This window comes from Hypanus sabinus, chromosome 1 (assembly GCF_030144855.1).
Source record: "Hypanus sabinus isolate sHypSab1 chromosome 1, sHypSab1.hap1, whole genome shotgun sequence".
Classification (NCBI taxonomy): Eukaryota; Metazoa; Chordata; class Chondrichthyes; order Myliobatiformes; family Dasyatidae; genus Hypanus; species Hypanus sabinus.
In genome coordinates this window covers 172,664,263-172,691,305 of record NC_082706.1, presented here as the reverse complement: position 1 = coordinate 172,691,305, position 27,043 = coordinate 172,664,263, and the positions used below count along the sequence as shown (strand labels likewise).

The window sequence follows — 27,043 nt, the reverse complement described above, 5'->3', positions numbered from 1 at the left end:
ATGGCCGACTCAAAGTCCTGATGGTAATCTTATAGAAATGTTGTGGAAGGACCTGAAATTTTGTAAGGAGGATGGCCTATAATTCCTCCAAGCTGATCAACAGTTACTGGAAATATTTAGTTGAAGTTATTGCCGTACAAGGGGGTCACACCGATTACTGAAAGCAAAGGTTCATATATTTTTTCCCAGTAGATACATGTAACATTGGATCATTTTTCTCAAAAAAGAAATGAACACAAATAATGTTTTCTGTTATTTATTTAATTGGGTTCTTTTTATGCAGTTTTAGGACGTGTGAAGATGTGATCACATTTTAGGTCATATTTATGCAGAAATAAAAAAAAATTCTAAACAGTTCACAAACTTTCTAGCACCATTTTAATCTTATAAACTACAATGATTTTGAAAATGTTTTGCCAATAAAAATCTGGATTGTTTCATTCATTCCCGTTTGGTACTGTCCATTGTTAAAGGAATTAGTCTTTACAAACTATCACTAGATATAATTGTTTTTTTCTTTTGTTTTTGTCAGGTGCTGTCACAAGTATGTGGATGAATGAGCAATGCAGCAGTATCATAACAGGAGGAGAAGATAAACAGATTATTTTTTGGAAACTGAAATACTAAGTGCCTTTCTCTGGGAGAAAAATACTTGAAACTTTAGCATCCAGCCCTTTTTTCTAACAGGTTGACTTATTGCAACTGTGTATCCACAAATGTATGGATGAGTAATCATTTTAAGTAACTCTGTCCTTGTAAAAATGCTAATATTCATTTAGATAACCTATTAGACTGTTTCCTTGCAAGATCTTTCATTGATTTTTTTCCCCCAAATCCTGTATCATGTTGCAGCACAGAAACTATATTTTTGAATGTTTCCCATCATGGAAAGAATGGTTTCAGCAGTAATTTTACTTGGAATTGACTAAAATTTGTACATTTTAAAGCTATTTATTGAGTTTTAGTTGCTGTTTGGCATTGCAATCTGGTAATATGCATTTATCATAAGTTTGTGAACCTCAATTAATATTAATGCATGTGAATCTAATCAATTATATTGAGATAGGACTAGTCATGATTTGGTAGGCTCATGTCTTGTAATTCTGATCATGAACTGAGGTTTGTTTCATTTTTGATGTGGATCCATTCACATCAGTGCAGATTGGCTATTTGTGAAAATGGATCTTTAGACTGTAGCATTTACAGTCAGATGAATTCTTAAGTTCTGTTCTGTTGATAGAAATATGGTCAGCTGTTCACAGTCAATGTTGTGCCTTGATGCCTTTAGAGGCTAAAATCAAATTCTTGAAGACATAAGAATCTGTGATAATTACTGACAAAGATTAAATGCATTGAAAAGTAATTTCATGTAGAGTAGATGAAAAAAACTTTGCTAGTAGGTCTGAGAAATTGTTGTGGAGGGTTGCTGATGTAAATGTGCCATTTACAAGTAATTGCGGCAAAATCAATTACAAATGGTATTAAAGTAATTTGTTAACTGACAGTTATGACATTGGAATGTTGTAAATTTTGAAATGTGTAGCTACATGTAAATACACTGGTTTATCTGCTAATAGATTGTACATTCAAAATGACTTCGCTTTTACCTGGCTTTTAGATTCTGTTCTGTACAAGGCACAAATTTACTAAAATTGGCTATTTAAGAGCAGACATCAATATATGTTCCTCAACCTTTCTAAACTATTTTGCACTATAGTGAGAAGCCCTTGCAGATTGCTAGATTTATGTCTGTAGTAGGAATCTCTGTACTAGGACTTTTTTTGATAGTCCCAACTTCTAATTGTAAAATCCCAGTTAAACTTCTGCATCACTTAATGCAAGGTATCACAAAAATATATTTTCAATATCATTGGGGGAAATGGACATTTTCTTTATTGCAATAATTTAGATGTATTAATGGTAAATATTAGATCCTATTAATCTGTGGAACCATACCAGCAACTTTTTCCAAATCTTGACCCATTTGAAATGGTGCATTAAAATTGATTTTTATGTAACCAGCACTTATGATTTATTAGCACTGAATTATTTCTGTATAGTCTTCCAGGATTAATTTAGAAAGATAATCTCAGGACAAGGTGGAATGTGAATATATAATTAGGTAACTTTATGTAAATATTTGACAACTAGAAATGTAAAATTTCTGCTTATTTACTTCAACTTGGAGCTGGTATTTTTGAAGAGTAATTATTTATTCTGTTTAAGGTTGTTGTGGACACGCATAAGTATTTGTAAAATGGATTGGAAATGGTGAAGTATTCATAATGTAACGGTATATAGAGAATGATTGAATTTCAACATCGCTGTATTTTTCACATATCACACAATAATTGTTATGTTTTCATTTTTAAGTATAAACCAAATGCCTCCATTGGGATGTGCACCAGCTGAAGCTTTAAGTAAATAGAGGTGTGAGGATGAGTAAAGCTTGTTGTCAGTTATTTCCATGCTCCTTGCAATTCAGAATCTATTCTTGTACAACACTTGATGGCCATTGTTGTCATTAAAACTGCAGCTGAGGCATCATTACACTGAGGTGAGTGTGTGACAAGCAACACAAGGCCATTATGATTCTAGATACTTACATGCAAAGGATCTGCCGTAATTTCATAAGCACAGAAGGGTCTAAGCCTGAAACGTCAACTGTTTATTCCTTTCCATAGATGCTGCCTGACCTGAATTCCTCCAGCATTTTGTGTAACTCACTACTTCATGGTGCTTTGTTCTGAGGTACCGCCTTGGGTTGTATGGCCCTCCTCACTGTATTTCACCAATAATTAAGCAGCAACTAGGAAAATGCTGTTTTAGGGTTGTATGATGAGCAACAGCAAACTTGAAAGGTGGGTGTACTAAATTAGTCTGAGATTGGATAAACAAGTTTATCATTTCATCAGTAGTTTTATTGTGACTGAATTATCTAGTTCCCTGGTGCTTGCTGAATTTCCAAGATATAAAGGTTTTTGGAGATACACTTGACTCATTGGTGGAAGGTTTATGATGGATGATTGAAAAAGGTTTGTAAATAGGAAAATAAATCTACAGAACTATGAACCAAAACCTGGGGATAGGCTGGTAAGATTTTTTAATCCCTAGTTGATAACTGATGCTCTGAGTTGCCTTTTATCTGTGAATGTACTGTAAGTATTCGAACACTTCAGTGCTTTAGTTCTGTAACATTTTCCTTTTGTTTTAAAATATTGTAGTTAAGAGCATAAGCCATGGTGTCAATTTATCTTCCCCTGTAAAGAACTAAGACACCTAATGAAAAATGTTGAAGATACTTTATTTCTACATCAAACTACATTGATCATTTTAGTAGATGAATTCCAATGATCGCAATTCTCTTTACATACTACATAAATGTGCTAATACTCAAAGAAAGAACAGAACTAAAACTATCAATTAACTAGAATAAGGAAACAAAGGTTGATAATTTCACTAGAGTTTAAATACTGTCAAATTACTATTCCACACCATATATAAATCAAAAGAATATGGAACAATGAAGTGTATAAAAGGAATGATCAGAGGCAGTCTGTGTCAATGCTTTGTAAACGGGTAGCAGAGTAAATAAAACAGCTCAATTTGTATATTATTTTGGGTACAGAGTTAGATTGCAAGAGTTAATCTTGTGAGCTAGGTACAATCTGGGCTGCTGTTTTAACTATAGTATGGTCAGCTAAAAGCCTAAAAAGTTGCATCAACATAAATCATCAGATGTTCCTGGACTTTACACCTCAGGAATACCATGGTCCATTAAAGACTTGACAATGCTTGAAGCCATCCTAGGAATAACAAAGCAATAAGTTATTTTAGACCAATACCTGCTCTCTTCTAAAGTGATTAGTTATACTTTAAATGGTTAAAATTAAAATTATACTTATATAATCATTACATACTGTTCGGGACAAATTTGACCCGTTTTGACATTTGAGAGCAGTAAAAACACCCTAAATGCCATTTTTTAACCGTAATTTGATGATTTCTAAAGTGACCCAAAAATGAAAATACTTAAAAATTTTATACTTTTGTACATTGAGGCTGTTCCGGATCAAATTTGACCTGTATCTACTGAAATGGATTTTAGATCTCTGAAACATTAAGGATTAATCACCCACTTATTAATGTCAGATAGGCTCTTTATACTTTCTAAATAGCTATGTAGTTCAAAATTTGGTATAGACTCTTGTTATGAAGGGATTCTTGGGCCGGGTCAAATTTGACCTGGACCATACTGTGAAGGTATAGAATTATATAGGGGGTTAAGCAAGGTTGTGTGTATTATTGCTGCAGTCCTGAACCAGTAATCTTAAGAGAAGTGTACTAAGATAAAAGATCAGCCCTGATCTTGATGAATGCCCTACTCCTATTTATGTTCATCATTTATACCTGATCCAACCTTGGCTTCAACACCATTTTCCAACTCTCTGCTGCTCTCTTAATCCTTTGTGCCTTAAACATTTGCAAGCCTTTATACATTCAATTACTCTCTTCCTTCTGCAATGAATGATCTTTAAACTGTGCCCCACAGCAGGTCTAGATCACTTCTCATTCTCTAAGCACAGACTAAACTTGCTCAAATATTCTTGTCTTCAATTTAAATAAAGGACCAAAACTGTAATATTCTAAATTTCTTCACCCATGTCCTGTGGAGTTACATCAAAACTTACATGATACTCTATGCCTGTGCAATTAATATCATTAATTTTCCTTACCTAATACTAACTGTAATGCAAAGTGATAATTTGATATTATTTAAACGAGGGGAATTTACAATCTACTTTCTCATTCTTAAGATTATAACCACATTGTACTAGAGTTGACAATTCCTTACTCACTCAATATCCCTCTGCCAGCTGTGTCCTTAACACTCTATCTTTGCTTCAGGTTTGACTATATAGTAATATCCCTTTATCCAAGTAAACAATAAAGACAATGGATTAAGATTAAGATGCTATATAGACCTGTATAATAACCTAAACATTGACAATAACTGCTCCTTGCTGATCGTGCAATTTATCTTGCTGTATTTTACAAGTTGTAAGCAACTTCCATTCTACCAAAATCCCAGCGTCTAGAATGCAAAATACAATAGACAGTTGGTGCAGGAGTAGGCCATTCAGTCCTTCTAACCAGCACTGCCATTCACTGCGATCATGGCTGATCATACACGATCAGTACCCAGTTCCTGCCCTCTCCCCATATCCCTTGACCCTGCTATCTATGAGCTCTATCTCTCTCTTGAATGCATCCAGAAATTTGGCCTCCACTGCCTTCTGGGGCAGAGCATTCCACATATCCACCACCCTCTGGGTGAAAAAGTTTTTCCACATCTTTGTTCTAAATGGCCTACCCCTTATTCTTAAACTGTGGCCTCTAGTTCTGGACTCTCCGATCAGCGGGAACATACTTCCTGCTTCCAGTGTATCCAATCCCTTAATAGTCTTGTATGTTTCAATCAGATCCCCTCTCATCCTTCTAAATTCCAGTGTATACAAGCCCAGTCACTCCAATCTTTCAACATATGACAGTCCCGCCATTCCGGGAATTAACCTTGTGAACCTACGCTGCACTCCCTCAATAGCAAGAATGTCCCTCCTCAAATTTGGAGACCAAAACTGCACACAATACTCCAGGTGGGGTCTCACCAGGGCCCTGTACAGCTGCAGAAGAACCTCTTTACTCCTATACTCAATTCCTCTTGTTATAAAGGCCAGCATGTCATTAGCTTTCTTCACTGCCGGCTCAACTTGCATGCTTGCTTTCATTGACTGATGTACAAGAACACCTAGATCTCGTTGTACTCCCCCTTTTCCTAACTTGACTCCATTTAGATAGTAATCTGCCTTCCTGGTCTTAATCTTTGTAATACAGAAGCTTTTAGTTTAACCGAAAAATTAATCAGCTATATAAACAAAACAATGGTCTTGCTTATGTTACTGGGTAACATTAGAATTAATGTTTAAGCCACCACTACTTTTCTTTAGAATGTAGTCATCCTGGAGGTCGAGTTTGTCCACTGATAATTTTTTTAAATAGGCACCACGTGGATATTTTACTGGCATACTTTCCTTGATGGGGGTGCTCAGCTGCTACTTGCAATAGCAGCAAACAGCACCATTAATGGTACTCCCACCCATCATTCGATAGGTTGCTCCAGAATTTGGAAAATTAAAACAATAACCACAAAGAGGTCAAGCAACATTTGTAAAGGAAATTCAATTAATACCTCAGTCAATCCTGCATATTAACTCAATGTCTACATAGATGCTATTTGACCAGCTGACCATGTTTAATTAAACAAATTCTTTCACATATTTATAATGTCAAAATTCATGCATTTGGACATGATAGTGGCACAGACACATTTTTAAATCACATATCCACTTGTGCCTGCTGCAAGAGTCTTGAACTCTTACACAGATGGTGCTAAAATTAGCTGAGGTAGCATGAATGTAAAATAGCACATGACCAAGTTTCTCTGAAGCCAGTTAAAAATCAACATTTACCTTTTCATCATGTGTTCATGAATATATGAAGGCATTATGGTAATGGTTATTACATTCCCTGCTGTTGCCAGAATATCAGCGATTTGTGGATCCTGTTCAGACATTATGAAAATAAAGATCAATAGAATATCGTACCTTAAAAACACATGCTGACAGAAATTTCAGTTTTAACTTCTTGCTCATGAACATCTTCAGAATCTCTCGAATTTATATACCCAGCTCAAGTTTTGAAATGTTTGTGGGATATGAGCAGTTGCTTTGAACAGATTTGTGAAGATGATTAGATAGATTTGCATCATAATTTAACCACAAATTTTACCCAGTGACAGGTGGTCCCAAAAGGTGGCAGAATTGAAGTTACCTACTGGTTTTGAGTAGAGGGAGAAATAGCAAGTGAGAGGGAGAAGCAAATTTACTTTCAGGTAGGGTCCTTTTAGGAAAAAAATATTTTAAAGTGAATCTGAAGTGAAATTAAAGTAAATATTTTAAAGTTTAACTGTACTTCTGTTATATTGTCTATTCCATTGTACATATTTATTATAAGTTACTATAAATTGCACATTTAGACAAAGATTTTTACTCATGAATATAAAGGATGTAAGTAATAAAGTCAATTCAATCTTCTCTAAGTTTACAGAAGTAAGATTTGTAGTAAAACAGCTGAGACAAAGAAAAAGTGGAGGATTGGATTTGAACAATTCACGCTGTAAAAAGAATACACAATCAATAAACCACAAGATTCATGAGCCACTGAATTTAAACAAAGCTTAAGCACAGTGAATTAAAATGAATAAATCTGTGTGCAAAATTCAAGAAGATTATCTGGTGATATTAAGTAAAAGCAAAGTACAGAAAATATTCAGCAGCTCAGGCAAAATGGAACAAAAGAAATGGTCTTTGACTTGAGACAAACAATTGGAAACTTAACACTTTCCAGAGTTGCTAAGTTTTGACAATATCTGTAATTTGTTCATTTCCAGTTATTCTACATTATTTTGAATGGTTTTTGTAGTTTAGCAAGTGAAATACCATTTATCTCACCTTAAGCCCAATGACATTCTGCCCATTAACTTCACAGATGTTATGGTCAGTTAAGAGTCCATTTCTGGCTGCTGAGCTGTCCTTTACAATTGAGGTAATTTTTCCATTTTTGAAAATGAAGCCAACATGTCCTGTGCTGTCTTTGTGCATAGTGATTGTACGTTCAAAAGGCCTGTGCAAAAAGTAAGTTAGACTAATAACAAACACTAATTCACAAATTTTACTTGTCATTTAGATATTTGAACATTTGTCAAAGCTGGATTTCCTTGCTTCAGAAATATTTGCAATCAAATAGTGCTGTATAGCTGCCACAGCTAATCAAGTATTAGTTAAAATGTAATCATTTATCAAAAGAACAATATAAACAGCTTTTCTTTCAAACATTACAGACCTGTGTGTGTGTTTTTTTTTTGTAGGTGGTGATAAAGATGAGGGCAAGGCATTGAATGTAATTATGAACATTAGTAAAGTGTACAAGCTAGGCTGCTCCAGATTAAGGCACATGGACTCCTACTACATTGGATTCTAAAATAGGCTTGGCCGTATGAAATAATGGGTAATGGCAGAGGATACTACTCTAACTGAAGATCTGCAAGGATTGAAGTTGAGATCTCTTGCTTGATATATATCAAATAGTTTGGACAACACATAGGAGGGTGGATTGGAGTCACAGAACTATCAGTACATAAAACAAATCTTTCAACCCAACTCAATATCATCAACCAAGCTGTCAAACATTCCTCTACACCTGTCCAAATATCTTTAAGATGTCATAATTGTCAGAATACTTGATAGAATGTATACAAAACTATGAAAGTCATTGACTGGTAGGTTATATAGAACATTTTCCCCAGAATGAAAATGTCAGATACTAAGATAAGAGGAACATTGGTTTAAAAAAGATTTAATGAGCAAGGCGTTTTTTACTTGTTTAGGCAGAGTGATAGGTACTTTGAATGTGCTGCCTGTGGAAGTGGCGAAACATCGGAGAGATATTTACACATGTTCAAGAGCAGGCAAGGAATAAAGAATATAACTTGGGCAGACCAGAAGGGATTACTTTGGAACGGCATCTTGGTTGGTACAGATATTGTGGGTCAAGAAGCCTGTTATGTTCATTACTCAAGCCAATTATCAGTCAGGTCTTCATTACAACTCAAATGATCTACTTCACTGCTATTCATTGCTCTTCATATTAATGATCTTTAATTTCATATCTTTTGGAAATACTGCATTCTCAAAGTTTTAGTGACAATTTCACAATATTCTTTGAACTCAAGCAGAATTTTCATTCCTCTTAGGTTAAAATTCCTTCTATAAGGAAGGCCCTTGTCTTGGTGTGTAGACAATGAACCAGAATGTACTATAAAATACAAGAAAATAAGGGCAATCTAAACTGGTAATATTCTGCAAGAATGCTTTCTTCTGATGAAGATGTCTAGGACCGGAGGTCAAACACTTAAAACTGTGATGCCATGTTCCCCCTACTCTTAATTGTACATAGTTTGGTTATTCCATTATTGTCACTTCAGCATTTCTTTTTGCAATACTCCAGTTTGCACTACAATCTTTGCACCATTCTGTGGTTTTGTACTCATCACTGTAGTTATTATAAAATTGAGTCAGTGGTGAAGAAGGCAAATGCAATGTTACCATTCATTTCAAGCGGAATGGAATATAACAGCAAGGATGAAATTCTGAGGCTTTATAAAGGATTGGTAGCTTTGGACCCCTTATCTAAGAAAAGATGTGCTGGCATTGAAGAGGATCCAGAGGAGGTTCAGGAGTGATTCCAGGAATGGCAGGATTAACAGGAGGATCATTTGATGGCTCTGGGCTTGTACACACTGGAGTTTAGAAAAATGAGGGTAATCTCATTGAAACCTATCGACTATTGAAAAGCCTAGATAGAGTTGATGTGGGGAGGACATTTTCTATAGTAGGGGGAGTCTAGAACCAAAAAGCATAGCTTAAGAATAGAGGGATGTCCATTTGGAACAAAGATGAGGAGGCCAAGTCTTTGGGTATTTTTGAAGCAAAGGTTGATAGCTTCTTGATTAGTCACGGGAGAAGGCAGGAAAATGGGATTGAGAAGGATAATAAATTAACCATGGTGGACTCAATGGGTCAAATGGCCTAATTTTGAACTTCATGTGATCAAGGAATTTCATTGCACCTCCATGTAAATGACAAGCTAATCTGAATTTAATATTCACATCTCGGATTCATTTATGATTATTCATGTCCAAGGTAGATTTTCAGATAACAGGGAAATCAAGGGTTATGCAGATCACTATTCACTGGGTTTGAGGGTAGATCTGATCAGCCTGAATGGGCCTTTTCTCTCCCATCACTCATTTGCTTGGCAGATCGATAATCTACTCTAAAACTGTCCTGCTTCAACTTTATCAAATACCTTTTGCATCTGGATTAACAACATCCATACTCAGTTCATTATTTTGGTCAATTCCATCAACCAGGTTTGTCGGACTCCCTTCACAAATGGCACACGGACACCCCCGGGAACCATGCTGGGTTTCACCAAATAAGCAAAGCAACACACACAAACTGCTGGAGGAACTGAGTAGGTCAGACAGCATCTTAGGGAAATGAATAAACAGTTGACATTTCGGGTACAAATGTGTGATAACTAAATTCACACTTACACTCAGCATGTGACCAGCAGAAAAATGTAAATATAAACACTAACTTTCATTTCCCATTTAATTTTAAAATTGGAAGCCCAGTTTTTACCTGTCACGAACAATGAGGCTAATCTTTTGATCAGAAGCTTGTTTCAGCACTTTATGACTCTTGTCACTGCTCCAACCTGCACAATTCTCACCATTTATCTGCAGAATCTGGTCACCAAACCGTAAGCCAGCCAGAGAAGCTGGAGAATTGGCCTGTACAAGTTGAACAAAGATACCCTGCCAGGGGGAGAAACAAATCAGTTATACATGGAAGAACACTTAAATTCTCTGACAAAAAAAAGTGCCATAGACTTGCATTTATATCACAACTTCTATTAATCTTTATTAGAGTGTGGCAAGGTACAAAGTCATGAACATTAGATTAATTCAACATATACAAAGCTACAAATCTGGTGCAAAGATTTCAACAAATCAAGAAATCCCTTTCATTTTGAAGAGAAGATGCCCACAAACAAATTTGTTTAGCATGGATGACAGTTAGGCAGCGGCTATTGAGCTACCTAGATAGAACAATGTATTGACACATGGCACAAAGGTACAAGATAACTGGACAACACACAAAGTGCTGGAGGAATTCAGTAGGCCAAGCAGTGTCAATGGAAATTTCAATGTAAATTCACCACCTCAATCTAACAGAACAAAGTTTAGAAAAAATACAAAATATAAATTTTAAAAAGAATAATTTCCACAGCTAGATACTTCACTGCAAATATGTTTTATTGATAGCCAGCAGTTTAAGTCTTATAGCTCCAGGTACCTGATTGATCTTTATTAAGGATGCTATCATGAAATTTTTTACATTCTACCTGAGACTGTGTGGGTTCAATCCCAAGCACAACTCCTGAGTAAATAATCCTTAAGTACATGTAGAATGGACTGGACAACATTCTGGCATAATTATTACATCAAACAATATCCATGAAAATTCCAGAAAATGGCTGCCTCCAGTTGGACATTTGCCACCTACCTTTTATATTCAATAACACTCCATAGGCAAGCCCTCTATCAATACTATCCTGAAGGGTCACCTCTGACCACCAACAGGCCACATATACGATAGCTTCAAGGTCAAGTCAGAGAACAAGTATCTTGCAAGTGGTTCATTCATAGAGAGCCCTAGTCTTTCATCCGGGTATGTGGAGTTGTAGTGTAGCTCCAACAAAACTCAAGTTCTACACCATTTACGACCAAGCAACCCAACTGATTAGCACTTCCTACACTACTGAAGAATCATCCAGAGATGCACCCAAGCTCCTCTGCTCTTATCATCCCTTAAACACGCACTGTCAAGATGAACAAAAGGGTCCATGGGAACATTACCACCTCCATGCTTCCCTCCAAGTCACAGAACAACTTTACTTTGAGAAAAATCACCATTCCTTTATCGTCACTGGATCCAAATCCTGGAGCTCTCTTCCCAACAATATTGTGGCAGTACCTACTCTAAAATAGCTGCAGCAGGTTCAAGTGACCCACCACTACCTTCATGAGACTAACAGATGAGCAATAATGGCCTACCACCATAATCCACCCCCCCCCCCCCCCAACCAAAAAAGTTCTCAGGTGATTCTACTGGAGCTTCCCTTAACTCTCCTCTATTGTGGCTTTGCTAACAATTTAGTTCCTATCAAGTTGCCATCTTGATAGAAACTAAATTAACAGTTTACAGAACACCACATGAAGTTCGCTGGGCATATAAAGGACAAGAATTGTAGGCCAGGCAAAGATGCACACACTATAAATCTTTCTGTGTGTGTGTGTATGTATGTGTATGTGTGTGTGTATGTGTGTATGTATATATATATATATATATATATATATATATAAATATACACACACACACATACATACATATAAATAAACAAAACCAGAAATACTAGAAATAGAAACCATCTGAGAAGCTGTGGCTTTTTTTGCTTTTCAATTTAGGGTTAGAATGCTAAAAAGTCAAAATGCTATTCCAAAAATAGCTAAAATATTTTTCTCACTTGTATGGTACAGAATCTTTTACTGGTCTGGGAAAGTCTTATTTTAGCTGATGAATAATTTCAGAATTTAAAAGCTAATCAGTACTAAGTGGTTAACAATAAAACTTAGCATAATCTTTCTTTTGCATTGTTTATTTATTGTCCCATAATTTTCATAAGTGTATTTTATTCCATACCTCAATTATTGGGTAGTTTTTGCAAATTCTGCAAGGATAAACATCACAACCCAAATGGCCGTAACTCAGGGTCTGTCTGTATAAAGAATCTAAAGTACTGTTTACCAGAACAAACTCAAATTGCAAACCTCTTAATAACTGAAATTATATGAGTAGTACTTACATTGTCAATTGATTTCAGACGAATGCCAACCTTGCCATCCTGATCCTTGCAGAGAATTAATTCTCGAATACCTTGTTTCACTTCAGCTCTCCGAAGACCCACATCATTTCCAGATACTGGTGCCACCATGTAATTTACACCAGATGGCCTTGCAACAGTTTGCTGTGTAGATTAAAGCATATTTTTAAAATATAAAAATTACAATCTTATTTTAAAGTACAATTGATCTGGTGATTTTGACCTGGTCAAGCATTCTAGCTAAAATTTAAATGCTGCCTTACATTGTAGATAAAACTGGAAATCAATTTCTCACATTTACAGTATAAAGACCAACAAATACATCATCACTTACATCTGAAGCTGCAACCAGACTCATATTCCTCTGTATCTCTTCATCATTCAGATTCAGCCCCATATATTGGGACAATTCAGGATACAAACGGGGATAAAGGGCTGTAAAATTATTTATAAAAAAGATTTTTAAAAACTTGTATTACAAACTAAAAGTGCACCCAATGGATTACTTTTTGAAACAGTTACTTTGACATGCATCAAAATAGAAATAAAACAGCAAATGTTCATAAATAGTTATGTAATAGTGAGTGGATAATCAGTTTTAGAAATTAGATTTGAAGATAGAAATTAGCAAAGTACCAGAGAAACTGGTTCCACGATCCTGCCTCTTTTTAAAGAATTGGCAACCAGCAATGCATACAGCAGTCTAAGTACAGTTTAATACAATTTTGAGAAAAGGGAGCATTCAAGGAGGAGGACAGATCAGATGGTTGAGTGCTGTTGTAACAATAACCTTACACTCAATATTAGCAAAACTAAGAAACTGATTGAAAGGGAAGTCAGCTGAACTCGCACCAGTACTCTTAGAAAGTGCACCAGCTTCGAGTACCTAGGTGTCAATATCTCCAAAGACCTATCCTGGACCCAGCACATAGATGCAACCATGAGGAAGGCATGATACTATCTCTACTCAGAAGAGTAAGGATATTCAGCATGCCATTGAAGATGGACGAACTGGCATTCTGAATGGTTATTCTTGGTTTGTTGTGGAAGCTCCAGCGCACAGTAACAAGAAGCAACAGAGTGATGGACAAGGCCAGTCCCCACCATAGAGGACATCTATAAGAGGCGATGTCATAGGAAGGCAGCATCTGGGCCATCTCTTCATCTCCATGCTGCCATTAGGCAAATAGTACAGGAGCCTGAAGACCCACATCTCAGCAGCAGCCGCCACCAACCCAGCAGCACTGGGGCCAGCTCTGAGGCTCAGCAGGAAATAATAAAGTCAGACAGAGCAGTAGGAGATTAACGTAAAGGAACCCTCAGGAGAAAATGATCATAATATAATAAATTCACCCTGCAGTTTGAGAGGGAGAAAATAAAGTCAGATGTATCAGTATTACAGTGGAGTAAAGAGAACTATAGAGGCATGGGAGAGGAGTGGGCAAGGTTAATTGGAAGAGGACACTAGCAGGGATGACAGAATAGCAATGGCTGGATTTTCTGGGGGCAATTCAGAAATCTATCTACAGGATAGATTCATCCCAAAGATAAAGAAGTATTCCAAAGGGAGGAATGACAGTGACAGACACGGGAAATCAAAGACAGCATAGAAGTCAAGAACAAGGAACTTAATATAGCAAAAATTAATGGGAAGCTAGGGGATTTAAAAACTAACAATGCAACAAAAAATCCATAAGGAGAGAAAAGATGAAATATGAAAATAAGCTAACCAAAAATTTATTCAAATGTACAGTACTGTGCAAAAGCCTTAAACACCCTACATTTTTATATAATTTTTACTTTATCTTCTGCGTTAGTGTGTCAATAGAAAAGAACAGGTTTTAGATTTAGAAATATTAATTTTCAAAAAACTTAAATAAGACCATAAGATAGAGAAGCCATTTGACCCATTGAGTCTGCTCTGCCATTTCATTATGGTTGATCCAATTTTCCTCTAAGCCCCAATCTCCTGCCTTTTCCCTGTATCCCTTCATATGCTGACCAATCAAGAAACTATCAACCTCTGCCTTAAATATACATACAGACGTGGCCTCCATACCTGCCTGTGGCAAAGAATTCCACAGATTCACCACTCTCTGGCTAAAGAGACTCCTCCTCATCTCCATTCTAAAAGGATGCCCCTTTATTCTGAGGCTGTGTCCTCTGGTCTCAGACTCTTCCACCTCTCTACATCCTCTCTATTGTGATCTTTCACCATTTGATAGGCCACCCCTCATTCTTTTGAATTCTAGCAAGTACAGGCCCAGAGCCATCAAATGCTTTTCATATAACATTCAATTTTGGAATCATTTTTGTGAACCTCCTTTGGGCCCTCTCCTGTTTCAGCACGTCCTTTCTGAGATAAGGGGCCCAAAACTGCACACAAATACTCCCCAAGTGATGCCTCACCAGTGCTTTATAAAGTTTCAGAGTTAAAGCTTTGCTTTCTTATTCTAATCCTCTTGAAATCAATGTTAACATCACATTTGCCTTCCTGACCATAGACTCAATCTGCAAATTAATCTTTAGGGAATCCTGCACAAGGACTCCCAAGTCCCTTTGCCCTGTGGTTTTTTTTTGTATTTTCTCTCCATTTACAAAATAGTCAACCCTTTCGTTTCTAAGTGCATGACCGTACAATTCCTGACACTGTATTCCATCTGCCACTTCTTTGCCCATTCTCTTAATCAAGATTTTCTGCAGCCTCGCTACATCCTGAAAACTATTTCCTCCACCTATCTTTTTAATCATCTGCAAAATTCGCAACAAAGCCATCAATTGAGATGTCATGCAAAAAGAATCAGTCCCAACAGTCCCCTGTGGAACACCACTAGTCACCTGCAGCCAGCCTGAAAAGGCTCCCTTTATTCACACTCTTTGCCCCCTGCCAATCAGCCACAGCTTTATCCATGCAAGAATCATTCCTGTAACCATGGGCTTGTAGCGTGTTAAGCAGCCTCATGTGTGGCACTTTGTCCAAGGCTTTCTGAAAATCCAAGTTCACAGCATCAACCAATTCTCCTTTGTCTATCCTGGTTGTTACTTGCTCAGACTTCCACCTGATTTGTCAGGCAAGATTTTCCCTTGAGGAAACCATGCTGACTATGATTAATGTTAGAGAAATGCTTGTATTTTGTTAAAGGAAGTAACAAGTAATAAACCACTTTTCAAATAAAAAGTTGATTATTTTGTAGGCGTAATATAGCCCAGTGCGTGACTAAACAAATAACAAACAGGATGTTAATGATCAAGGACATAAATGACTTCAATGAACTAAACTGACTAAACTGAAACTGCAATGATGTAAAAGAAATCAAACTGGATAAAGGGCATCCAAACCAAAAGACGTTGACAAGATGCTGCACATACGCTGCTTAACAAGATAAAAAACCATGGTATTACAAGAAAGCTTGGATAGAAGATTTCCTGACTGACAGGAAGCGAAGAGTGGAAATAAAAAGAGCTCAGTCATTTCAAGAGGACTGGAATATAAGAGCTTAGATATACAAGCCATTGGTCAGACTGCATTTGGAGTATAGGAAGCAGTTTTGGACCCCTTATCTAAAATTTGTGCTGGAATTGAAGAGGGTCCAGAGGAAGTTCCCAAGAAGGCTCCAGGATTGAAAGGGTTAACTGGGTGTTTGGTAGCTGTGGGCCCATAGTCGCTGGAATTTATAAGAATGAGCAGGGATTACACTGAAACCTACTTATCAAATAGTTAAAGACCTAGACGGTGGATATTCCCTACAGTGGGTGAGTCTAAGACAAGAGGGCAGAGCATCAAAATAGAACACGGGTTCCCAACCCCTTAGTTAGTGGTAAACATCCATGGCATAAAAAAGGTTGGGAATCCTTTGAATAGAGGGATATCCATTTAAAACATAGATGAGAAGGAATTTTGTTAGCCAGAAGATGGACAATCTGTGAATTCATTGCCACAGACATCTGTGGAGGCCAAGTCATTAAGTATATTTCGAGCAGTCAGGGCATTAAATGTTACAGGGAGAAGGCAGAATGAAGTTGAGAGGGATAATAAATCAGCAATGATTGGAATGGCAGATTACAGTCAATGGGCCAAGTGACCTAATTCTGCTCTGATCTCCAGATTCAACATTTGCTGATACAATTAACTAATTTATACTCTACGTATGCATAACTATGACAATAAGCTTTAATACCAAATCTTCAAATCTATTAATCTACAAATCATTCCTAATGCTTAATTTACTTATGTTTTAGCCTTAGCAGAGACACCTTTTCTACCCAATCCATTTAATTAGATTCATAAAGCAAACAAAGGTTGTCCCAGCACCAATCTTTCTGGAACTCTAATTTCCACAATTTTGTGCAAACGTATTTACATCTCATTGGCCTGGTAAAAAACATGCCAATGAGATAGACTTTGACCAAGATGACCAAATCTGCAGAATGTGATTAGAGAACTTTAGCAAGGAGTTCTTCCTGAGGTCATCAACATTTACGATAATTATAAACAATACATTGGTTGGAGTTGGGAGAAATCAAAGCCACATAGCCAAATTTGTCAAAACATAAAAATGTACAAAAGATGAATGAAACAGCAATATTAACAGTGGCATTAAGTAGTCATGACATGATTTAATCAATTCATGCCAGGCCATAACCAAAAAAGAGAATCAGATCTTTCAGAAATAAAGTTAGGAACTTTTACTTCTTGGGAATGGTAGAAATTTGGAATCCTTCCATAAACAAAAACAAAAACAGTTACTTAGAAAGAAAGTAGAATATTCCTCCCCCCCCCAAAAAAAAATTTGAACTTCCACAAGTCCTTAACTAATTTCACTTTTCGTAACTGAAATCTAAGGCTATGACACAGCATGAGGAGCAATGCAAGGGAGTACAATAGTTAACGCAAATTATGCCATTACATGGCACAAGACTTAAGTCTTATTAAGACCCAAAATTATAATGAGTAGTGCCAGATTATAAACTTTCATCCCCACCACCATCAACTTACCTCCATCTGATTGTTCAGAGGTTGCAGTCTCAGGCAAGATTGCAAGATTTCCAGAATTTGCCACATATGAAGACTGAGCCTGAAAAACATGTTAACCATTTGACATAAGTCCCTCAACATTATTTTTGCATAATTACATGTTTCTATTGAGTGCTAAAGGAAAAAGAATGAATAAAAAGTAAAGAATAATGAGGGGAATGTGAAACATAATATACATAATATCTTTCATGTCTCAAGTCTCAAAGCCGATTATATACTTTTGGAGAAAATAAGGTTAAAAACTGTTTTAATTCATTTCATCGATGATGGACTGGTAGTGGAAAGAGTCCATGTTTATGATGGTGGGAGGATTATCAGACAAATTAGCTGCTTTGTTCTTGCAAAAACAAGAGATACTGGAAATCCAAGCCACACACATTGCTTTGTTTTTGATGGGAGTTGGACCTTATGAGTTGCTGGAATTATATTCATCTGGTCAAGAACAGAGCATTCCATTACTCTCATGACCTGTGTCAGGTAGGTGAGGGCAAATCTATGAGGACCCTGGTGAATTAGGCATCAAGTTATTTGCATCGAGATATCCAGCCTTTGGCTTCCACTTGTACCCACTTTATTTACAAGCCTGTTCAAACTGATCTCCAGTCAATTTTGACCAGCCCACTCCAGTATGTTAATAGTGGAGGTACTAGACATTCTAAGGATTCCTTTTCTGTCAAAGACATTTGTGCAGGCTGATTCTCACTAACAGCACTTTGCAAGGATAAATGGAGTCAGAGCAATTTAATCATGGCTGCATGTGATAGAAAAACAGTTAGTCCACCCAGCTTTATATTTACTGTTTCAAAGTTCTACACTTATTCTTACTTTAATGTAAGAATAGCTTATTAAGCTATTCAGAGGGTCACTAGTGTAACGCTCATGCGATTGGCTGGTGTATGTCTAGGGGAAAATTCATCCACCCACCAAACCTCGCATCCCATATACATGGATGCTGTGAAATGCACACTAATACAACTTGCACACACAAAATCAAACTGCACACCATGTACGTTTACCGAATACACTTTATAAATCTCACTAGAACTAAGTGATTAATAGCAATACAATATATATGAAAGAAAAGGTGCCAGAACTTATCAGGGTTCAGTCAATTAGTGCACAATTGTTGGAGCTCAACCATCGAAGTCTTCCGTCCATTACTTGATCTTCTCCGACCTCCACGACCCACGCGCCTGGGACCACCCTCGACCAGACCAGAGCGCCTCCAGCACCGTCCACCTTCCTCACTATCTCCTCTCCAACCCCCCAAAAGTCCGCAAAACCACAAGAAAGAATAACATTTACCCCAATTGGTTAACAAATGAATACAATTCTCGTTATCAGTAATTATAACCCAAACAAGCTGCGAGAGAAAGCACTCTCTCACCAGTTACAATAATAAAGAAGCATCCCTACTTTTACTTAACAAAGAAGCAATTTTGATTAACATACGCAGTAACATAAGAAACCCTTTACATTAGGAATTAAACACATTGCTAATGGTTGTGGAGGAGAAGCAAAACAGGACATCGAACACAACTTCATGAAGAACATTAATATGAAGAATCCAGTACTCTGAAGGAGATCCCTATTGAGATTAGCATTAGGGGAGAAAACAAATGTTTGTCCCATATGTTGTGGTGAGATTTAAATTCACGTATTTGGATTTTTAGAGCAGGCCTCTGAATTACTTGTGCAATAACTAAATCACTTTGAGTTGGATGATAAATTGATGGGTACCAAAACATCCTTGAATAAATTCAGGGTATCTTTTATACTAAGGTAACTTAACCACGAGACTTAAACTAGATTGCAGTTCTCCTGGACCACAAACTTAAATAATTCATTTGAAACCAAGGAGATGTTCATCCACAAGCAAAAAGAGTCTACTTGTATTTGTGGGGAATTTACGATTGAAGGATTGAAATCATTGCAATATCAGCTTCAACCTGGGAAGTGCCAAGGTGTAGAATTTGACGCCATGTCTCTTTAACCAATTAAATTCCAAAACTCAAGATGGCATGATACAGGAAACAAAATTCAGAGAAGGACTGAAAAGTAGCTGAAGTGACAAATAATAAAGAGCTCCAAATTTCAAATTAAATTCATTATCCAAGTATGTATACTATATACAACCTGAGATTTATTTTCTAGCACAGGAATGGAGTTATTTATATTCTACTCTGCAGATCAAATTTTGGGACAGCAGCTATAAATTGCCCATTCAAATAGGAGGAAAGGAATTGAACTAAACATAATATTGCACCTGATTGATTGTTTTGATGCATAACAACAGAATCATAAACAGACAAATATTGAATACTTCCTTTAGCACTTACCTGAAACACCTTGTCTACTTTAAGGTCTTCTAAGGATGGATACAAAGACATGTTTGTTCAAATGGGGAAAAGGCCTTAAAGAGAAAAGAAATCCTTTAGTTCAGCAGACAACCTTCAGATTTAAAATATTTAGAAACTGTTCCTTTATATAAAAAATATATACATAGATACACTTTAAAATACTGAAGAAACAGCTTCTAAAACATTAAATGTTTTCTTGATTCAAGAGACTACTACAATATTTATCATTGGTCATGCTCTTGATTCTTGTACATATAATGTGAAATTTGAACAAACACAGGGATGTAATTGTTATTTATCTTCAGAACAATGTCAGTAGCAAAACAGGAAACAGTAATCTAACCAAACTGGAATAAAGTATGACACTGCAATAATCTTGAATATTGTACAAGTGCTAGGATTTGCCATTACAATCAACCATGCACAGAGTTCTGTACATGCATAACTCATTATCACCCATAACATTTCATAATTTGAAACATGCACTGTGATAAACTACACTCTAAAAGATATTGATGGATCATCTCCAGGAAGAATGCAAGTATTTCCATACCCTGCCACTCAACTCCCCTCCTCACCCCACTAGCAATCAATCCAATAACAAATGTAGTATTTTTAATAAACTTTGTGAATAAAGTGGTCTCTAATTTCCATGGCTTGCCAACCACTTAATTGCTTGAAAATCCACAAGCAAACAACAATCAATCCAATGAAAGTTTACCAGCCTTCTAAAAAGCGTTATCTTTTTACTTTTACTGAAAGGAAAATCCTGTCTACTTTTGATAAATAATTTGGGAAGAGATTACTGCAATTGGAAAGAGCCGTTATGGAGGCAAACGTGGGGAAATCTGCAGATGTTGGAAATTCAAGCAACACACACAAAATACTGGCAGAACACAGCAGTCCAGGCAGTATCTACAGGAAAAAGTAGAGTTGATGTTTCAGGCCGAGACCCTTCGTCAGGACTAACTCTAAGCTGTTATGGAGACAGGCTTTACCTAAAACTTCTGTTTAAAGAAGTCCTATTCTTCTCCTTCCTAAGGTGGTGCACAATTGCGCTTGGTTACAGCGAGCAGACCGACAGATATCTTGTGCCTTTTGCCAAATCTACTACACCATGCAGACATACATATCTATACAATCTCTACTCTTCACACTTCCATTCTGATTTTTTAACTGCTAGCTACTTGGGGAAAAGTGCTGCAAATTCACAATTACATATTTGGCAAACTAGTATTTCATCATCTGCCTAACAAAAACACCATATTAACTTGTTAATTATCAGTATCAACATATGCACAAGAATATTTAATTTTTGCTAGTGTGCTTGAACAATGAAGTCCAAAAAACATGAGCCTTGGTTTCTGATCTCAGTTGGGAAATAACTTCTCATCCCAGGATTTTGGAATGTCAGAGGATTAGCCAGGTATTTTTCTGATTATATTTCAGTAAACTGCAATTGAAATGTACAATGTGGACACTCACTAGGTTAATTCTGCCGTCATTTGGCATCCATTTCCCCCAGGAACGTTTCAGAGTTTTCCTATGAGTAATGGCTATTTGGCAAGGATCCGAGCCTCATTCGTGGAAACTTTTCCAATATTCATGCAATCCTGAACAACCACAGACAGATTAAGGAAATCATCACAATGTGATTCCTTAAACAAGAATTTTTTTTTAAGTTTTGTAAAACTATGGGAACTGAAGATTTTCCAAAATATAAATGCAATAGTAAAGGGGATTCAGAAACCAACCATTCCTGCCATAACAAATAAAATGAGGAGACAAAGATACAAGATTAAATGCAGAAGTTGTTATTAAAGAGAGCAGTTTGTGGCCAACTTATTGGAAGTCCTTTGAAGAACTAACATATGCAAGAGAACCAAGGAAGCTACAATAATTAGATTTCCAGATGCCACCTGATGAGGTGTCATAAAGATTATTGTTGAAAATAAAAACTCAGTGTAGGAGTTAAACACAGGTGTGCATAGAAAATTGGGCGGCAATCAATCAGAAAATAGGCATAATGGGGATTTATCAGGTTAGCAGGTCATTCTGTGTGTTGTACAAGACTGATGGTAGGGTATAATTTTTTTACATTATATAATTGAACTTGGATGAACTTAGAAATCACAGCACATTACAGGTCCTTCAGCCCACAATTTTGTGCCAACCATGTAACATACTCTAGAAACTGCCTAGAATTTCCCTACACCATAGCCCTCTGTTTTTCTAAGCTCCATGTACCCATCCAAGAGTCTCTTAAAAGACCATATTGTATCTGCCTCTACTGCTGGCAATGCATTCCACACACCCACACTCTGTATGAAAAACTTACCTCTGACATCCCCCCTATAACTACTTCCAAGCACCTTAAAACTATGCCCCCTCATGTTAGCCATTTCAGCCCTGAGGAAAAGCCTCTGGTTATCAACACGATCAATGCCTCTCATTATTTTGTATGTCTGTATCAGATCACCTCTCATCCTCTGTCGCTCAAAGGAGAAAAGGCCAAGTTCACAACCTATTCTCACAAGACATGCTCTCCAATTCAGGCAACACCCTTGTGAATTTCCTCTGCACTCTAGCTATAGTTTCCACATCCTTCCTGTAGTAAGGTGACCAGAACTGAGCACAGTACTCCAAGTGGGGTTTAACTAAGGTCTTATATAGATTTCACATTACCTCATGGTCCTTGAACTTGGTTGAAGACGACCATCACACCATCCACCTTCTTAACAGCACTGTCAACCTGAGCAGCAGGTTTGAGTGTCCTATGGACACAGACCCTAAGATCTCACTGATCCTCCACACTGCAATAAGTCTTACCATTATATTGTCTTCAAATTTGACCTACTGAAAGGAACCACTTCACACTTATCCGGGTTGAACTCCATCTGCCACTTCACAGCCCAATTCTGCATCCTATCGATATCCACTGTAGCCTGTGACAACCCTCCAGATTCTTCACAACACTCCCAAACTTACTAACCTACCCTCTACTTCCTCATCAAATTAATTTATAAAAATCACAAAGGGGAGGGATCCCAGAACCAAATGAAGGCATCAAATGCATGGCTGCTAAGTTTATTCATGACACAAAATTAGCCAGGAAAGCAAGCTGTGAACAGGACAATAGAAGGCTATAAACACTACACAAGTAGGCAAAGATCTAGCAAATGGACAACGAGAAACTGTGAAGTTGCCCATTTTTGCAAGGGAGAAAATCTAAACTGTGAGAGACGGAAGAGTTCTCTGCTGCTATGGGATCCAGATGTTCTAGTGCTCAATTCCCAAATGGCTAGTATGCAGGTGTAACAAGTAATTAAAAAATATAACAGAATGCTATCATTATTAGGGAGGTGAACACAAAAGTAGAAAGGTTAGACTTCAGTTAGAAAAGCAAAGGATAACACAACAACTCAAGCTCTGTGTACAGTAATGGTTTCCCTATTAAAGGATGAATATCAGTGCAGAGGAAGCAATTTTAAGTAGCTTACTAAACTAAAACCTGGAACAGGTAAGTGTTCTTATTTGGAAAGATTGAGCAGGTCAAGTTTTTCACCTGCTGGTGTTTAGACGAGTGAGAGGGAACTTGATTAAGAATAGAAGATCCCAATGGAAACTGTCAAAGGGAACATGGAGATGACTCCTTTTGTAAAAGAATCTGAAACTAGGGACTGCAAATTAAAAATGAAGGTTCACTGGTGTGAGATAGAGACGATTTTTAAAAAAATATCACCTGACAGGGTCTTCAGAACTCTTCATCAGAGACACATTGGAAAAATCAGTAATAAGCAAGGTGGTGAAAGGCTACATGAGTAAATAGTAATGCAAACTTGAGGTCACTCAGATGATCTACAATCCTATTGAATGTTGGTGCATACTTTTGGGAATCAAGTGGCCAGCTCCTACTCCTAATTCATACATTTGTACACAAAGAGCTCTCATGGTTTAAATGCATAGAAAACAAAGTAAAGCACTAGTTCTATGCTTACAATAGCTCAATCTACAATCTATCAGGTTAAATCCAAAGATCATTCCATAGTAGTTTGCAAATAGGCAAGAATTTGCATGGGATTTGTACAAGTGGTTTAAATTCTGTAAAGACATGGCCAAAATACACTTTTCAAACAGGCAGAAGGCACAATAGTCAGTCTAGCTCGAATACATGTAGTTACCCTAATTTAGGGCCAGGTGCTTGGTCAAATTATTCTGTCAAAATGACTGGGGAGATTCAGATCAGTCAAACATGATGGTTTCGTTATCTCTTGTTAAAAATGGAGAATGCTATGACTCGTGCAAAATGTGTAATTTGGCAAGCAGGGTTACTGAACAAAGGCAATCAAAGGAATCAAGTACCCGGGGTTGAAACTGTTATGATTAGAGTACGTATATGAAAGCCTACTTGCTTAGTAATGTCTTCTGCGTGCATATCCAGAAGGACCAAGTTCTCAATGCAAAAAGAAAATATGAGAAACAACCACTTAAATGTAGCAATGGCACCAGTGTTGATTACTGCCTTACAGGCATTACCTAAAGGCCACAAAAGAGAATACCAAAGATGACCAGTAGCTTGTTCAAAACTGGACTTGAAAGGCAAGTCCAGTGGTTTAAGAGAAATATTTCAGTAAATAAGGCTTAGAAACCCAAAGACATACTGAAAGAAGAGGTAGCAAGCTATTAGATTTGGAACAAAGGAAACCTCAGGTATAAAAAGAAAGTTGTAGCAATTGGGAGGGATAAAAAAATAAAAGGTAGTGTCGAGGGAATTTACAACTGTATCTCATTTAGCACTAAGAATGTATTCCCAGAAATGAGTACACTGCTGTGCCGGTGCAAAACCCTGCCCACAGCAGGCAATCCCACAGTGATGAAATAATCAAGTCAAGTCAACTTTTATTGTCATTTTGACCATAACTGCTGGTACAGTGCATAGTAAAAATGAGATGTTTTTCAGGACCACGGTGTTCCATAACACAGTACAAAAAACTAGACTGAACTACATAATTTTTTTTAAAAAACAGAGAAAGCTACACCAGATTACAGACCTACACTGAATGATCATATCATCCCACTGCTCAGAATGAAGTGAACTTTACCCTTTGAGTGCTGGTGTGGGGCAAACTAGGGAAAATGGTGTAGCTATTCATTGGTGAGATGTGGGGATCAGGACTGCATCCTGGCTGATACAAGTGTTGGCATTGCCTGGGACTAGTAGTGGCTGGTCTAATATGTGGAAAGAACTACCATATTCTACAGCTCCATTGTATGTGATTGAAGCTGGTGTCTCCCCATTTGGCTGCAGAGCTCTCCCCAAAACCACAGATTTCTATAGGATACAAGCTTACTGACCAACAATGATTAGCATCATGGTAGACAGGGGGTGGAATCAGGTTTCCTGGTACAGCAGGGTGCAGGCAAGCAGGTGGATTCAGCAAGACTCCCAAGACTAACAGTGCATTAACAAATCAATACTGTGTGGAATAATCCAATGTGAGGTAACAGAGCAAAAACAATGAATATTACACTTTTAATTATTTCAACTGGGTGAATCAGTAGAGCACAGTATGGAAAAATATAGGCATTTTTTCCCTCAGCAGCAGACACAATGGAATAGAATCCTACTCCATATATAAAAATACTACATATGATAAGTATCCAAAAAAATTACCATAAGGAATATTTCATGTTGAAAACATTAGATTGGAATGGTTAAACCAGAGCTGGGAGTGGGAAAGATTCAGACTATTATTACCTCAAAACAATTCAGTCATACCCTTAAGCCCAGTTAGGGCATACCCCACAGTAAAATATTATTATTGCTTGGCAAAGATTGCAGGGGAAAATAATTAAATATGAAAGCTCGCCATTAGGCTGCATCAAGCTCAAACTGATCTTCTTTTTTGGATGATGACAGAAGGTGGAATGGATATTTATAGAAGCACATTTTCAGATGACATCAATTATGTTTTGCCAAGTCATCATATGGAACTGTTATTTATCTTCAACACTGAGAAACATCAAAAGATAAGCAGACTTCCCACAAATGGAAAACACAATATTAGCAAAACTACAACTGTACTAATTTATTCTCTTCCTCCTTCCAAAGTTAAAACAATTCCCAAATATTTTGCATTACAGTGTACATGTAGATTTGCCACAGACTTTTAACAACACAATCTGTCTTCCCTATTAAAAGAAATATGATCAATACTTTTACCTAATATGACCTCAATATCAAGGGAGATTCAAAATCGAGTTACAACTAAGCATACACTATTTTCACGAGTGATTCAATCCTTTAACCAAGAGAAACAAATAAAGATTAAGGTTATACCTTTGCTACACATTTCAATAGGCGCATAATGTAAACTCGAGCTGCTCTCGCTCCTTATTATTCATATCTTCTCAAGCCTAAATGCTTCCATGAAACGCGATAAAATCTCACAAACTTCAGCATCTTAAGCCTCAAATTGTTTACATTTTGTTTCAAACAAGCAGGAATAACTTGTCTCCATCTAAACAATTTTCCGCAATTGTCAGGTCACCCCTCTTTTAATGAGCGGCTCCAGGTACCGCCCGGCTCGCTTACAGTTTGCTTTAGTTCAGAATTACAGCGGCGGCGAAAGCCGTCTGTCCGCTTCCTTGCCCGGCGACGTCACGGATCTGTCGAGCCGGTTCGGGGGGCAACCGGGGCCCCGACTTCAGCGGGCCGCGAGGAGCCCGGGACCCCCGCATTCGGCGGGCCTAGGGCAGGAGTCCCCGCACTCATGTTCAAGGCCCGCAATTCCCGCTGCGTTCCGTTTTCCGTGATCCCCGCCACGTTAACAAAGGCATTCATGGAGAATAAGAAGAGCGGGGGGGGGGGGGGGCGGCCTCACCTGAGTTGAAACGCGGAGCAGCGACCAGCCCGAGCCCACCCCGAATCTTCCTGCTCTCGATCTGACTGTAGACCGTCCCGTGACGCAGGAAGGAAGCGCGTCACGGAAACAGGCAGCCCCGGTCGCTGGGCAAC

The 27,043-nt window shown here is 37.4% G+C and overlaps 2 protein-coding genes across 3 annotated transcripts in view; one reads left to right on the top strand and one right to left on the bottom strand.

Moving 5' to 3' along the window:
• nsmaf (neutral sphingomyelinase (N-SMase) activation associated factor) overlaps window positions 1–2,439 on the top strand; it is a 155,270-nt gene extending 152,831 nt beyond the window's left edge. Inside the window, exon 31 of the mRNA XM_059981550.1 lies at window positions 533–2,439. Within this exon, the coding sequence (XP_059837533.1) occupies window positions 533–627 (95 nt within the window). The 3' untranslated portion in view covers window positions 628–2,439. The remainder of the gene's footprint in view (window positions 1–532) is intronic.
• An 844-nt stretch (window positions 2,440–3,283) lies between these two features.
• LOC132400523 (syntenin-1-like) lies at window positions 3,284–27,043 on the bottom strand. Of its 2 annotated transcripts, none has more exons than XM_059981563.1 (9): window positions 26,910–27,043; window positions 20,005–20,078; window positions 17,627–17,705; window positions 12,965–13,065; window positions 12,613–12,774; window positions 10,326–10,501; window positions 7,572–7,743; window positions 6,531–6,622; window positions 3,284–3,806 (listed from the first exon to the last, which is right to left on the bottom strand). In XM_059981563.1, exons 2-9 carry the CDS (start codon window positions 20,053–20,055, stop codon window positions 3,752–3,754), a joined length of 888 nt encoding a protein of 295 aa, XP_059837546.1. In that variant the 5' UTR covers window positions 20,056–20,078; window positions 26,910–27,043; the 3' UTR covers window positions 3,284–3,751. The 2 variants fall into 2 exon arrangements, with proteins under 2 accessions (XP_059837546.1, XP_059837554.1); XM_059981571.1 differs by lacking the exon at window positions 26,910–27,043 and adding an exon at window positions 21,511–21,638.

Bases quoted from the DNA above. Each gene is read 5' to 3' on its own strand.
- LOC132400523 (XM_059981563.1), bottom strand. From the start codon at position 20,055: ATGTCTTTGTATCCATCCTTAGAAGACCTTAAAGTAGACAAGGTGTTT. The intron at 10,502-12,612 runs GTAAGTACTACT...TCCCCCTGGCAG, and splicing joins GTCTGAAATCAATTGACAAT to GGTATCTTTGTTCAACTTGT. The intron at 3,807-6,530 runs GTAAATGTTGAT...TGTTATTCCTAG, and splicing joins CATGAACACATGATGAAAAG to GATGGCTTCAAGCATTGTCA.